Source organism: Arachis hypogaea, chromosome 3, assembly GCF_003086295.3.
Source record: "Arachis hypogaea cultivar Tifrunner chromosome 3, arahy.Tifrunner.gnm2.J5K5, whole genome shotgun sequence".
NCBI classification, from domain to species: Eukaryota; Viridiplantae; Streptophyta; class Magnoliopsida; order Fabales; family Fabaceae; genus Arachis; species Arachis hypogaea.
In genome coordinates this window covers 60,471,434-60,487,963 of record NC_092038.1, presented here as the reverse complement: position 1 = coordinate 60,487,963, position 16,530 = coordinate 60,471,434, and the positions used below count along the sequence as shown (strand labels likewise).

The window sequence follows — 16,530 nt, the reverse complement described above, 5'->3', positions numbered from 1 at the left end:
CGATAGGAAATCTGATCGTCACATGTATAATTTAATTTATTTTTAATATATATTATATATTTTAAAATTCTATTCTAACGACTAATTTTAGAGTGTACCTAGCATGATTGTATTTTCTTAATTAAAATGATTGAGGGTAAATCACAAAAAATGAGCCCGGATTATTTTGGCACTGAAAAAAGGTTCCTAAATTTTGTTATCGACAAAATATCTTCAAATATTTAAAAATGCGAAAAAATGCGAAAAAATAATTTTTTTTATTGGTGACGAACGATTTTTATATGAAAAAAACTACTTATATATTTGATCCAAAATTTTATAAGAATATTTAGATAACTATTTAAAAAATATACACAAAAAACTAAATAAAAATTTAATCTCTAGATTTTTTTAGTTTTTTAAAGTATTATTAATTGTTGATAAAAAATTATAAAAAATATATACTTAGTAAAAAGCCACCAAATTTTAAAAATATAAATATTTTATTTTCTTAATTATGTTTATAAAAAATTATATCAAAATTTAATTTGTTAAATTTTTTTAATGATATATATTTAACATTAGACATTTTTATTGTATATTTAAATAATTTGATAATATTTTTTTCAATAACAAAATTCGGGACAGTTTTGGCAGCGTAAAAATATTTTAGATGCATTTTTTTTGTGGTTTAGTCCATGAATAATTTTTAAAGTTTGTTTCTTCATTCTTAAGAGACCAATTTGGTGACAATGAGTTTTGACTCTAATAACATATCTCTTTTTCTCCACTTTAAAAGTTTAGGATTCAAACCCTAGAAAATATAATTAAAAATAAAATGGGATAAAATATGTGAAGAGTGTATAAGTGTATTGTATTTCTAGAATTCGGGATATCTAATCTACCGACAAAAAAAAAAGACCAATTTGTTGAATACAAAATCTGTTAACGAGACTTAGGGAGTTGGAAAAGCAGCAGCAAGAACGGTGGTCACTGGTCAGCAAGACGAGTAGAGTGTCGTTTGATGGTTGGGAAGCTGAACGCAGCACTTGAATCGGAGGAGAAAAGACTCAAAGAAGACGCAACTCAATCATCCAATCTAAGTACTTCAATCAAACCAAACCATGTCCACCTCTGATCCCAACAAGTTGATAACCAAAGCTGATAAGCTGTGCGTTCTGCTTTCCCTTCTCATTTTACTCTCTCACTTTTTCTCTCATTCATAATCATAAACATAGCCGCATAAAGCTGCATCCTTCCTCGCTTTGTTACTCGATCTAATATTCAAGTAGTCGTTCCTTCGTAACAACGATCAAGATTTTGATGCAAATTCTAATTTTGTTACTTTGGTAATTTGGTTGGATTTTCCTCATGATGGGATTGAACAAATGTTCGTATCGTAATTAAGCATTGGGGATATGTTTATCTTCACTTGTGATGTTGGATATAATCAATTTCCAAAATTAGGTCTTAACTTGAAAGTAAAATGGGTTATTTTTAATTCCCAATAGATACAAGGACATGGTAGGTTCTTTTACCTTACATGAATTATAGATTTGAATTTTCCTTCGGTTTCTTTTTTGACTCAGAACAAAACTCAGTTTCACAAGGTGGACTGCGGATTGGAAAAGTGCTACAGTTCTTTATGAGCAGGCTGGTAAAATGTTCAACAGTGTTCTAAGCATTTGATTGTTTGTGCAAAGAAATTTTACGAGAGAAAAAAAAAGAAAGCACATATAACTAACCTAATATCCGATTTTGCTGTAGCTAATGCATTTAGACTTGCCAAGGACTATGAGAAAGCCAAAACAGCATATGAGAAAGCTTCAAAAGGACAAGAGATGCTTTCTTCGTATCCTTATTTTTTTTGGTTATTGCTTATGGTTTTCTTCATCTAGGTATAATTCTCTGCTCTTCTAAATGCTGTTAGATTTGTTGTTTTGGACTGTTGCGCTCTATATCTATCCTTGACAAGTGAACTAGACCATGGGATGCCGCTAAGCACATGGAGTCTGCTGCTGCGTTAGCAAAGGAACTAAGCAACTGGAGAGAAGTTGCCGATTTCTATCGTAGGGCATCTGAATTGTACATTGAGTGTGGGAGACCACAGCCTGCATCCGACGCCCTTGCCAAGGGAGCGCGGTAAACTGATTTTCTTCTCTCTTGATTTCCAAATACATCCTGTGTTTAATATTGGCAATAAGCTAGTATATGGTAACCACTATGATCGAGTTGTTTCTGTCTTTGTTTATCAAGTAAAATCAAGGACGACAATCTTGTTGTAGTTAGTTGTTTCTATGAACATATTTGGTGCTTTGATTTGGACTTTGCAGCTCAATGCTTGCTTTTATAGAGGTTTCTTTGGACCTGGCATGCTTTGGGATAGTATTGTCTATTGTGTTTATATCCACTGTTCGATGTGCTGGTTAAGGATGGTTTTCAAATGGATAGTGATTAAGACACATTGTTGCAATCTTGATCACTTAAAAATTCTATGATAAATATTCCTTTTCTGTTTCAAAAGATCTCTTATCTTATTCACTAGTTTGGATGATTCTGGGAGATGGAAGTTGGCCTAAGCCTTGTTGCACTGTGCTATATATGCCCAGGAGTATATGGTTGGAGAATATCTGTTGCACTTTCTATGATAGATACTTAGACAAGCAAAGATAGCTTAGGCATTTGGCCTCTATTTGTTGGAAAACTCATGATCTTTTAGAGGCATTTCTCTCTTAGAAATGTTGAGATATTGGAATATGGAAAGCTACTCTTCATTGATACATGTTTGTTTTGTTGTTCTTATAAGGAGGAGTTCTTGTATCATTCTTCTCTTATGAATTATATTGTTCCTTCATCTGACAAAGGAAATCCTATCCCCACTTTAGCTGTCTCTGCTCGCCATTTTTTGTTTTTCCTTTTTTTCCCCTCTCTAATAAAGTTTCTTTCCATAAAAAAAGTGTTTGGATCTAGTATTCAGTTCATTTACTAATCACTGCCAATGGAATAAGAACTTTACTCAAGAATAATTAGAAGTTATCTGTATAGAATGACAATTGATTACATCATGATGGCTCATCCTTTTTACTTCAATTGGTCAACATGTAGTACCATAGATGCTATATGAAACAAACACTAATCAGTCTATTTAATTGCATCCTCATGGCTGATACAATTTATTAGGAATATAGTAGTATAGCTCTCTATTATTATCCCAAATTTATTATGATAACTTCCTTTGTGTAGTGCATTGGAAGATACCGTGCCTGAAGAAGCTATTCAGCTATATACAGATGCTTGTACAGTTCTTGAAGAGGATGAAAGAGAACAAATGGCTTTTGATTTGTATCGTGCTGCAACCAATGTTTATATAAAACTTGAGAAGTAAGTTCTGTAAAACTGTTAGAAAATAAAGATTATGTCCTATCTTCTCCACTCTTTTTTCTTTAGTATTTTCAACTTAGGTGAAGGTTTTAGTGGTGTTATATTTTGTCTGGCAATCCATTTAGATGTCTATTCATGTTGTTCCATTGGTTTTATTTATTTATTTGGAAAAATATTTTCTGTTCTTATTTTGTTTGTGCATTCAGTTGGATGTCTATTCATGCTTTTCCGTAGGTTTTATTTAGAGAAATATTTTTTGTACTCATTCTGTCTCATACACTAAGTAGACACACTTTTTCACCACTGGATGAGGCATTGGACCCATCAAATGTTTTGATCAAACATCTCATTCAATGAGGCGAATTTTGACTTGAGTTTACAACAGAGAAGTGAGTAGATAATATCTAATTCATTTACATTTTCAAATTTGATATAGCATGAGGCAAATATGACAATTGATTTTGTTGCATTCTTTTTTTGCAGATGTTTTTATATCATTCTTTATAATTTTGTGCCTGTTCCTACTGTATGTTCAGCTTGTTGAGTGTCATGTAGCATAGACGACGATGAGTCGTGATAGCCAAAATGAATAGGGCAGAGCACAAAGTATGTAATTTAATCGTTGAAACTTTAGGGATTAGAAGTCAGATGACTTGGAGGTTCATGTGATTTCCTGCGAATGAGAAGATGATTAAGAACCATCTTGGTAATTGTTTTGGTGTTGTGTCCAACAGTGCAAAATTTAGAATTGGAGGCTTGAAGGGATTTATCTTAGATTCAGGAAAGAGAAATATACGTATTAAATAAAATAATCTGAGCAATGTATAGGCAAGTAAGCAAGTATTCGTGATAAATTTTAAACTACATGGTTTGAAAAAGATGACAGGTTACGCGAAGTTGCTTGCGTCTGCATCTTAGAAATTGCATGGGATGGTGCAAGTAAAATGACACTTATGACTTCACATATTTTCCACTATTCAGATAAATGTGTTGAAAGAAAGTATTAAGGTCCCTCCACCCCGGAAAAACAAAAGGGAAAAAGAAGAGAAAGAAAAACCCACAATTTATTTTGCTACATCAGACACATCTGCCTCTGGGAACATATGATGGGAGCTAGCATTTTTTTATCCAATAGTGGGACAGTGATCCGGCATAGAAACCAGACACAACAATTCTTAATTTGTTCTCTGTCGGTTCCTCTCCTAAGTTTATGAATTCTTGGTCCTATTACATCTGTGCCAACTTGTTTGGCAAGAACTGCTGCTACTGGATCCTTGATTTTGTTTCTAGAATGTAAAAAACATTTTCGTTCTTTGCATCTTAACATGTGTATGTTGGGTACCATTTATGATAAACAGATATACAGACGCTGCATCTCTCATGTTGAAATTGGGCTTGGCAGCTGAGAAGTCTAATGCTATCAATAGCCAATTCAAGGTTTGAAGTATTTTAGTTTTGGATTCTGTATTTAAAATAAACTGCAGAGACTAGGTGTTTGAAAAGGGGATTGTTTTCTTGATCTCCCTTCTGGGAATTTGGTGGTAGTTTGTAAATATGTGATAAATTTTAAAGACTGTGAGAGCTATATATTTGGTTTGTTAAGAGTATTGGCCTTATGCATTTAGCGGATTTACCTGTTTGGAAAACTGGATTCAGCTTTGCCTGTGGCTTACTTCTTAGAGTACATTTGGTAATTAACTTATAATCTTCACGAAATATTTACTGAGCTCAAGTCAGGTTACATTTTAAATTTTATTAGCAAGTTGGTGTTGGAATGTTAGCGCACTGAAATTTTGTATATTAGTTATTGATATTTTGTGTGTTTTCCGTCTCTTCTCTCCTCTGTGATTTTTGCTTTATCTTCTTCCTAGTTCGGCATTATCTTAAGGTTGTGTTTTCCAAATACATTCTACTACAAATATAATCCAAGGCTAAACGTGTGCTTCCTACTCCTGACACAATTGCACACTATCACAGAATTTGTGATGTTATGCCTATTTTCTATGCCCTCCTGAACAACATTCTGTGTTGAATTTCTCGTGTACCTGGTTTTCGATTAGCCAGCAGTGTTCTTCATCCTTATTATGTATATTGAAGCCAATGAAAATTTTTTAGTAGCAGGGTTAAACACCTAAGAGCTTTCAGAAGGTAGCAGGCTGTAAATAGTGAACCAGTCATATTTGAATGTTCTTGACTGAGAATTATTTTTATCCAAGTTCCCAAACTGTTGACAACTTGACATTTCCACAATTGGTGCATAGTTGCTGCATAATTGGTTTCTTCATATTGCAAGTGGAGGAAAGCTTTTCGTATATTTCATGTTCATATGAGAAATGCTCTCTCTTACATACCTTCTCATAAATGCAGGCGTATCTTAGTGCGGTTATTATCTACCTTTATGCTCATGACTTTAAGCAAGCAGAGAAGTGCTACAATGACATTTCCCAGTGAGTTTCAGCCTCCTCCTCCTTATTCTGAGATTTGCCTGCGAAAATCAACGTTATATATGGATGATAGGATCATTATAGGAAAAAGAGAATGACATTGTCATTGATGGTAGTGGTGTTGTCATTAGCTTTGCTCATATATTTCCCATTAGTTTCTTCTTGCTCCAATATCATCTTAGCATCTGTGTGCATAACTTTTTTGTTGTTTTTAGGATTGACTCTTCTCAGTAATTTATCTTGTGCTTCATTTGAGTTAATTATTTCAATTGATGAATTTCTGGCATAAATGCTTTTGGCGTCTCTAGGGTTGATGCTTTCCTCAGCAGCGACCAGAACCGTTGTGCTAGCAAGCTTCTTGCTGCTTACACAGATGGAGATGTTGAAGAAATCAAACGTGTTGCTCAGTCGAGCACTATTTCACATCTTGACCATGTGGTAGGTGATTTAGTTGTCATGAGCCAACTTTTCCAACTTTTTAAATTGTTTGAAGTTGGTACATATGGTTTTCATATTTAAAACATAAATCATAAATCATAAAACATTCCTGATCTCTTGAGGACATGGAACTCCCTTATTTGGGTGCTGTAGATGTTCATTTTGCATTTCGTATCTAAGATATGTTTTTATAATGTGAGGTTACAACAAGTTAAGTTATTTAAGTGTCGTGGTTCCATTATCCATATTGATAGGGAGATATATGGTTATGTGAATTATGGGATTGAATTGTGGTCAAAATGGAGGTGTCTGAATCTTTATCTACGATATAAAAGTACCATAAATGAGTAAATTTTATTGAACAGTTATTAGACCAGCAATGTTTTATGAGATTAAATAGGGTGGATATGATAATGCTTAGATGGATTAGTGAACACATTAGATTAAATAGAATTAAGAATGAAGACATTAGGGATAGTTGGGGTAGCATCAATCATGTAGAATCAATCTGGTAGAATCTCATCTTAGATGCTTTGAACATATTCAGTTAATGTGCTTCAGCTTGCCTAAAAGCTTAGTCAACTAAACTATGATTTTTGGCAATGACCTGTCATGAGCATTAAATTTCAGTATTCCACAAACCTTATGATCCTTGTGCAGTAAGGCTGTATTTGGTTTTGAGAACAAAATAAGACAGAATACTGAGAATAAGATACAAAGGATAGAGACACAAAAATTAGAGTTTTTATATTTTGTTTGGTAATAAACTGAATATAAAATAGAACAAATAATAAAAGTTCAATTTACCTTTAATTTTTTCTTCACATAAAATTTAGAAAGAAAAATAGAATGATAAAAAATATAATTATAAAAAATTGATAGTGACAATAAAAAAGAAAGAAAAAATACGTTGTATCTCCGTTCAGCGTCTGTGTTTGTGTCCTTCCTGACACAAAATATACTAATTCAGTGTCTTAGGATATAATGTCTCTGTTCATGTTTTATTTGCCAAATACGATGTGTCTTTGTGTCTATGTCTCAGTGTTATGTATTTATAAACAAACGCAGCCTAAGGAAGTCCCATGCCTTGTGCAGTTGTTTTCGTCATGTCCTGACAATCGTCTTCAATTGCTTCCCTATTATGGCTGAACATTGACAATCGTCTTCAATTGCTTCACTTATGCTGTTACTTCTGATTGACATGGTATATTCTGCAGATCATTAAGCTTGCAAGGAAACTCCCAACAGGAGATGTGAGCGCACTAAAGGGCGAAACTGCTGAAGGGGAAGAAGCACCACTTGATGAAAATGATCTGACGTAAACATCTAATAGACTAATAGCTTTTTAAAATAAATAAATATTATTATTATTATAACCTATGTCTATTTGTAGAAGAGATGAAGATCTCCATTTATTTGTTCTTTTGTTTGATAAATACATCATATTGTGTACCGGTACATGTGGAATGCAGGTATATTCATTTGGCTGTTGAGTATGTTGATCACTTGTCAATAACCTTGTCTTTCTATTTGATAACTAAATATTTTGCACAATTCAACCAATGGATTATAGTTTTAGTAAATTCACTAATCACCGGGAAATGCTATGAATCTATTCTTAATATATAAAAGTAGATACATAAGTTTATCCATATTACTTTTAAGCTATTTTTCTTTTTCTACTCACGTCATGTCAGTAATATCGCTTACTTGTCAAAATTTTAGAATCAACTACTCAATTTTTGTTAAATCATCTATTATTTTCAAATCAACAATATATATATATATATATATATATATATATATATATATATATATATATATATATATATTACAATAATTACCAACGACAATAATTAGAAATTACTAGTGTCTAACCAAATTTGTAACTTACAAAGACATTAAATTCATATTCCTATAATTATTATATTTTATCGTTGTAAACAATACAAGAAATTTATAACTCCAATAATTAATATATTAATTTTTATAAATAACTCATTCAATGTAATAAACACCCATATTACAAACGTCATAATAATATTATTAATTATAATAAATTTTACGTTACAAATATTCAAATTCCATACTATTTGAACTACATATATAAGTCTCTTATCACTATTTCTTCAAAAAATTTATTTCTGAATTATACAACATCTCAAACTTACTCAATGGAGATAACTGTGTTGAATATGAAAAGTGTATGAAAAAAGCATATGAAAAAGAAGATAACTACATTTGTGGCACATGTAATCAAACACCACAATATCCAACAATAAGGTAACTCTATATACTTTTCATAATCCAATCTATCAAATTATTAGTGACTAACCCAATACTTATTTTAGGTTCAAAATTCAATTAAAGGTTTCTGATCAAAGTGGTACAATAACTTTTGTACTATTTGATGGCGAAACAAAAAAAATTGTTGGGTACAACTGTTTCAAATCTAATGACACTCCAAAAAAGTAATGACATTGAAGCATCACCCCAATTAAAAAATTTGTGCAACCTCACTTATATTTGAAGTCAATGTAAATGATTTTAATCTTAAAGAAAGTTCTCAACAATACACTGTTACCAAGACATTTGTTCTAACAAAAAACACTAAATTTCAACACCCATTTGTTAGCAAGACATTTGTTCCAACCAAAAACTCTAAATTACAACACCCATTACAACAAATAAAACAGGTCATACTAAAAAAATTCACTAATTTTAGTTATTTTAAACATCATTTTTATTTCTAATTTAAATTATTCATTGATTATAGGAACCAACTTTGCCAACACTAATATTATTAGACGAAGATCACATACCCATCAAGAGATTAAGAAGAAAGAAAACTATACAAATTCAAGACACAATTTCGGAAGAAGAACATACTTGCAAAGACGAAACAAACAACACAATAAAAAGTGCATATAACTCAATAATTCATAAAGAACATGCCTTCACAAGAACTTACACAGAAAAAAAAAGTAACAACTCTAATAACAACCAATAAAAATGTCATTTTATACATACAACTCTAATATCCAAATCTTTTGTACTATAAATTATTTTAAATAAAATACCTTTTAAATTTAACTTTAGTTTACACATTTAATTTAATTTTACAAAATATAATAATTTTTAATATTTATTATATACTGTCATTAATTTACCGGCCCGCGGGTCTCATTCTAGTTAATTAGAAAGCTCGTAAAATTCACTAATTGACTAATTATGCCATGGATTATAGTTTTGGTAAATTCACTAATCAGTGTGTTATTCAACAGACAAATGAACGTATGGATGAAAAGGCCAAGACAAACCTGAAACAATAGGAATGAAATGAAATTTATGCTAGCTATTATGAGGTGTAGACAGTAGTAGTACTAGTACAGCTAAAACAGAATTGGTTTCTTCTGTTATAACTTATAACCTAATTTACCAATTCTTGAATCAATCTTAATTGTGTTGTTTAGGGCTGTGCTGTATATATAACTCACTAACAAACCATTATTGAGACCCTTTTGGTTCTCTGCGTAATTCTCACATGGTATCCAGAGCCTTTCTTTTTCTTTTCTAACTCATGGCCCTCATTGCTTCTAATCAAATACAAAAATCACTATTCTATCCGATTCCAGACAAACTCAATGAAGACAACTTTTTCACTTTGCAACAATTAGCTTTGTCTACAATCCACAGCCAGAATCTGCAGCAACATCTTCTTGAGAAGGCTCCTCCAGAATTTGCCAATGATGCTGATAAAGCGGCTGGAAAAACTTCAGCCCAGTATGAAGAATGGACCCTTAAGACTACAACTTGTGCACCTGGTTACTTTGCTCAATGGATGCTGATTTTAAGAGCAAAATGGTACATTGTTTGTACGCTTATCAGATTTGGGATCGCCTACAACAATATTTTGTTTCATCCACCAAAACCAAACTTCGTCAATACAAGACCCAGCTGAAGAATGTCAAGAAACGAAATCCTTCAATCACTGATTACTTGAAGAAAGTCAAGCGATTAGTAGATTCTCTTTCCGCCGCTGGTCACACAATTTCTACAAAAGATCACATTGATGCCATATGTGAAGGACTTCTAGAAGAGTTTTCTTCTGTTATTACCATTGTAAGAGCTAAACCCGAAATCTATACTATTGGTGAAGTTGGAGCTGTTCTAATTTCACATGAAGAAATGCTAGACAAATACAAGAATCCAAATCTTGGCTTTACTCAAGCAAATTATGCTCAAACCCCTTTTCAGCAGCAATCTTTTCAGAATAGAGGTGGGTTTGGTGGCAGAAGAGGAAGAGGTGGAATGTTTGGCCGTGGTGGTCGCAATGCTTGGCAATTAAACTCTCGACCACAATGCCAATTATGTCATAGAATGGGACACACATTTCTTCAATGCTTTTTTCTATATGATCAGAATTATCAAGGTCCACCTTCAACTACCAATACTTTTACGGTTTTACCCCATCAATTCAGAGTTCTATTCCACCTCCTCCTCGTTCGTCTTTTCACCAACCCTTATCAAGAACCTACCTTGCTACACCTTCTTGCATCTCAGATTCCTCTTGGTACTCTGATTCCGGTGCTTCACATCATCTTACACACGATGCATCCAATTTAATTTCTACTGTCGATTATCCCAATTCTGATCAACTATATGTTGCTAATGTATCAGGCATTCCAATTTCCAGTTCTGGTAACTCTCTCTTATCTGACCCTATTACTCATAACACTTTTTCCTTAAAGAACCTTTTGCATGTTCCAACTATTGCTAAGAACCTTATTAGTGTTTCTAAATTCTGCATTGATAATAATGTCTTTTTTAAGTTTCACCCCTTTCTTTGTTTTGTAAAGTCTCCGATCAGCAAAAAGGTACTTCTTCAGGGCTTGCTTAAACAAGGCTTATATGTGTTTGATTCTTTGAGAACTGCTGTCTCCAATCCACGTGTTACACCAAGTGCTTTCATTTTTGCTTTAAGTGCAAATTTGCTATTGTGGCATCTTAGATTAGGCCACCCGTCTGTTACCATAGTTAAAAATGTTCTAAAGACATTGTGTGAATCTTGTTGTCTTGCCAAAATGCATACTCTTCCCTTCACAGATTCTACTACTACATATTCTGCACCCCTTGAGCTAGTCTTTCTTGACATTTTGGGACCCTCTAGATCAGGATTTAAATATTATCTTAGTATAGTTGATGCTGGCACATGGTATACTTGTCTATATTTACTTTACTCTAAATCTCAGTTCTTGCAAATCTTAATGCAATATAAGAATCTCATGGAAACTAAAACTGGTTGTAAACTCAAGCGTATACAAATAGATAATGCTAAAGAATTTTCTTCTACTGCTATTAAAGAATTTTTGCATCTCCATAGCATTAGTCACAGGCTTTCATGCCCTTATACACACCAACAGCAGGGTGTAGTTTAAAGAAAACATCGCCATATAACTAAAACTGGCCTTGCTTTACTTGCTACTGCTGATTTACCTAAACAATTTTGGGAAGATACCTTCCTCACTGCCACATTTTTAATTAATTGATTACCAACTCCTACATTGAACATGAAGTCACCTTTTGAAATGCTAAACAATGTTAAACCTGATTATAATATGCCTAGAACTTTTGGTTGTGCATGCTTTCCTCATACTAGACCTTATAAATCTAATAAACTAGATTTTCGATCTGAAAAGTGTATTTTCCTTGGCTATGCTCCACAGCCCAAAGGCTTCAAGTGCCTAAATGCTACTGGAAAAGTGTATATTGCAAGAAATGTACTTTTTGATGAATCTATATTTCCCTATTCTAGTATGTTTCCTTCTTTAAATACTAATTGCTCTACAGCATCATCAGTGAGTACATCTTTCATTCCTCAAATTCCTCAGGTAACTCCTATTTCTTCTACTGACTCAGTTAATTCTGCTCATTCTCATTCTTCCAATAATCATATTTTATCTGCATTACCCTTTATTTCCACTATTAATCATTCATCACATCATACTAATTTTGCATCATCTCATCAAATTGCATTTGACACAATTCCAATTTCTGGGACTGCAACTCATTTACCACCCCTTACTTCTACATCAGCATCATCTAACATACATCCTATGATAACACGCCTTAAATCTGGAATTTCAAAACCAAAAGCTTTTAATGTCATTTCCTCATACTTGGATCTTGTTCAAAATCCTCCCAGAAACATTAAATAGGCACTTACCTCTCCTCGCTGGCTTCAAGCAATGAGAGAGGAATATGCAGCTCTTATGAAACATCAAACATGGTCATTAGTTCATCCTCCTCCCAATGCTACTGTTATTGGCAGTTGTTGGATTTCTGCCATTAAAAGAGCTCCAGATAACTCTATTGTTAAAGCTCAATTGGTAGCAAAAGGTTGTCTTCAACAAGATGGTGTTGATTATGCACAAATTTTTAGTCCAGTGATTAAACCAGCCACCATTCGAACCATTGTGTCAATTGCTTTATCCAAAGGCTGGCCATTAAGGCAATTTTATTTTAATAATACTTTTTTAAATGGTGACTTAGATGAAACTGTTTTTATGCATCAACCATCTAGTTTTATTACTCATGATTCTTCTCTTGTATGCAAACTAAATAAAGCTATCTATGGTTTAAAGCAAGCTCCAAGAGCTTGGTATAATAAGCTATGTTCAACTTTGCATACATTAATTTGGTTTTTCAAGCACCAAATCTGATCCCTCTTTATTCATAAGGTTTAATTCATACTCTACAATCTATATCTTAGCATATGTCGATGATATTCTCATTACATGTGATAATGATTCTACAATCTGCACTCTCATTGCTGATATAAAGTCTTTTTCGCATTAAAAGATCTAGGCAGTGTTAATTTCTTCTTAGGCTTAGAATTTAATATCTTATCTGATCATGATATTCACATCACTCAATCTAAGTATGTTAGGGACTTACTTGAGAGAGCAGGAATGTTAAACTAAATTGATCCCCTACATTTAAGCGTAATCTTATTTTGGTCCTTAAGATTTAAAGTGTCATATTTAAACCTAAAAAAGTTTCATTTAACTTCAACATAGTCTTACCGTGAGGTCAAAGTTAAATAATTAATGGAATGTCCTACATGATAGCAGTACAAGAACAAAATCGATAATCTAAAAAACAAGTACAAGCTCCAAAAGCACAAAATCAACTGTGAATGCATCAATACATTTATTTATCATTCTCCTTAGTTCTATAGAAAATATTTCATTTAAATTGTAAGAAAAATAATAAATAAATATATTGATATATCCACGGTTAATTTTGTGCCTCTAGAACTTGTATTTGTTCTCTAAATTATCGACATTATTCTTGTGTTGCTGTCATGTAGGACATTCCATTAATTATTTAACTTTGACCTTATGGTGGAATAATATTGAAATTAAATGAATTTTTTTTAAATTCAAATAAGATAAATACTTTAAATTTTAAAGACTAAAACAAAATTATGCCCAAAACGTAAGACATCAATTTAATACTTTACACTTTAATTTTTTACCGAAAGTTTGTTGTGCACACTTACTATATAATAATATAGAAATCTAGTTATCAAATTAGCTAACACATAATTTTTTCTGTTAAAAAAAAGACATTAAAAAAAGATAAATAAAGATTACTAGGAGTACAAAAATTTATTATACAAATTCTTTCTAAGAATTTCATAAATCTTATCTTAGGATTTCAGTCACCGTAATTCCTTGTTAAACTAAAAAAAAATACTTTGCTGTAGCTAAATTTGCCGATCTTTAAAATAATTTTACTTCAGCTATGTCTAAATTATCTTTTAATAATTATTAAAATAATTAACTTTTTTATAATAAAATAATTAAATATATTATAACAAACCATTCAAATTTTTAAATATATGTTTCAATATAAATTTTAGTGGCTGTTTTTAAATTCTATATAACATGATTGATTATTTATATATTATTCTATTATATAATACTAATTATATAAACAATAATTAATATAAGACACTCTTTAATTATAATTAAAACTTTTTCCTTTAATGTATCTTATGATGTACAGAAATATAAGACATGCAAGAAACAAAAATTTTAAATTTTTATAAAATATAAAAATATTATGTAATTATAATATATATATATATATAATTTATTTTTTTAATATATTCTAATAATATTTTAATATTTTATCAATATTAAAATATAAATTATTTTATGTCAGATAAATATCGGTTAAATATTATGTTTGAAACGTGTCTAGCATATATCTATTTAAGCATCAATATTTCCCTTTTTTTTTCTCTCATCCCCATATAATAATTTTTCTCATAACCTTCCTCCTCTTGCTGGCAGGATATTTGTATTGCTTTCCTTTTTAATTATTATTTTGTATGTTATGTCATTTTAATTTTTTATTTTTTAGATACACATTGTTGTTATTATTTCTCAACATTGTCTTTTTTCCTTTGCATTTTAAAGGGTTGAATCCCAAAATAAAATAACAAATTAAAATATAATTAATTAAAATTTTAATTAATGTATACCTTGTTTATTATTATTAATCGGCCAAATTTAAATTTGTAAACAATTGCTTAAATTGTAAGTGAAAAAATTGACTTACAACAAATTTGATTAGATGATAGTGTCCAATTTTTTTTTATAAAACATATTTAAGTTAACTTTATTATTGAAACATCACATTATATTATTTTAGTTTTTTATCTTTTAATTATATGGTTTAATCATTCTGCTTGTGTCTATAATTTCACTGAATTTTCAATTAGGTCCCTATATTTTTTTTTTCGATTGAGTCCCTATACTATATCAGATTTTGTAATTAAGTTCTTGTCGTGACAAAAACGTTAAAATTAATGAAATATTTCATTAAACAAAAAGAATATGCCTAACACCTGACTGAATATTTTGTATAATTCACTACAATATTTTGGGCCTATGGCCACGGTTTTTTTGGTCACGGTAAAAAACCGTGACTAGAGGGTCTATAGTCACAGTTTTAGGGGTGACCTAAAATGGTCTATGGTTACGGTTTTGAGGGGTGACCTAAAAGAGTCTATGGTCACGGTTTTACGAAAAGGTGACTTAAAGGGGTCTATGGTCACGGTTTTGTGGTGTGACCTAAAGGGGTCTATGGTCACAGTTTTAGGGGGTGACCTTAAATGGTCTATGGTAACGATTTTTCAAAAAAGGGTGACCTAAAAAAAGGGTCTATGGTCACGTTTCTAGGGGGTGACCTAAAGGGTTCTATGGTCTTGGTTTTGGGGATGACCTAAAGTAGTCTATGGTCACAGTTTTACGAAAGGATGACCTAAAGGGGTCTATGATAACGGTTTTGTGGTGTGACCTAAAGGAGTCTATGGTCACGGTTTTCGAGGGTGACCTTAAATGGTCTATTGTCACAATTTTTTAAAAAAGGGTGACCTAAAAGAGTCTATGGTCACGTTTTTAGGGGGTGACCTAAAGAGTTCTATGGTCATGGTTTTGGGGGTGACCTAAAGTGGTCTATGGTCACGGTTTTTCACCATGACCAAAAGTCATCTATGGTCACGGTTTTGAGGGGTGACTGGTGCAAGAAAATTACACTCACACTTTGTAATTCCGCACAACTACCGCAAGTGCACTGGGTCGTCCAAGTAATACCTTACGTGAGTAAGGATCGATCCCACAGAGATTGCCGGCTTGAAGCAAGCTATGGTTATCTTATTATTCTTAGTCAGGATATCAATAGTGGTTCTTAGTTTTAATTGTGAAAAGTAAAAGAGCATGAATTAAATACTTGTTATGCAGTAACGGAGAAGGGGTTAGAGTTTTGGAGATGCTCTGTCTTCTGAATCTTTACTTTTCTACTATCTTCTTCTTCACACACGCAATGCTCCTTCCATGGCAAGCTGTATGTTGGTGGATCACCGTAGTCAATGGCTACTTCCCATCCTCTCAGTGAAAATGGTCCAAATGCACTGTCACTGCACGACTAATCATCTGTCGGTTATCGATCATGTTGGAATAGAATCCAGTGATCCTTTTGCGTCTGTCACTACGCCCAACATTCGTGAGTTTGAAGCTCTTCATAGTCATCCCATCCCAGATCCTACTCAGAATACCACAGACAAGGTTTAGACTTTCCGGATCTCAAGAATACTGCCAATTGATTCTAGCTTATACCACGAAGGCTCTGGATTCACGGATTGAACGCTCTGTTGTCAGACCGGGAACCCAAGAGATAAATACTCAATCGAAAGTAGAACGAAAGTGGTTGTCAG

General features: G+C 32.2%; 1 protein-coding gene across 1 annotated transcript; it reads left to right on the top strand.

Moving 5' to 3' along the window:
- The first annotated feature begins 679 nt into the window (after nt 1-679).
- Nucleotides 680-7,738, top strand: LOC112790648 (gamma-soluble NSF attachment protein). Its single transcript, XM_025833149.3, has 9 exons — nt 680-1,150; nt 1,569-1,636; nt 1,747-1,831; nt 1,963-2,121; nt 3,223-3,360; nt 4,719-4,797; nt 5,728-5,807; nt 6,113-6,242; nt 7,460-7,738. The coding sequence occupies exons 1-9, from the start codon at nt 1,104-1,106 to the stop codon at nt 7,562-7,564; spliced, it is 891 nt and encodes a 296-aa protein (XP_025688934.1). The 5' UTR covers nt 680-1,103; the 3' UTR covers nt 7,565-7,738.
- Nucleotides 7,739-16,530: the final 8,792 nt, after the last annotated feature.

Coding starts and splice junctions, on each gene's coding strand:
- LOC112790648 (XM_025833149.3), top strand. CDS start 1,104: ATGTCCACCTCTGATCCCAACAAGTTGATAACCAAAGCTGATAAGCT. Junction 3,361..4,718: donor GTTTATATAAAACTTGAGAA/GTAAGTTCTGTA, acceptor TATGATAAACAG/ATATACAGACGCTGCATCTC. Junction 5,808..6,112: donor TGCTACAATGACATTTCCCA/GTGAGTTTCAGC, acceptor TGGCGTCTCTAG/GGTTGATGCTTTCCTCAGCA.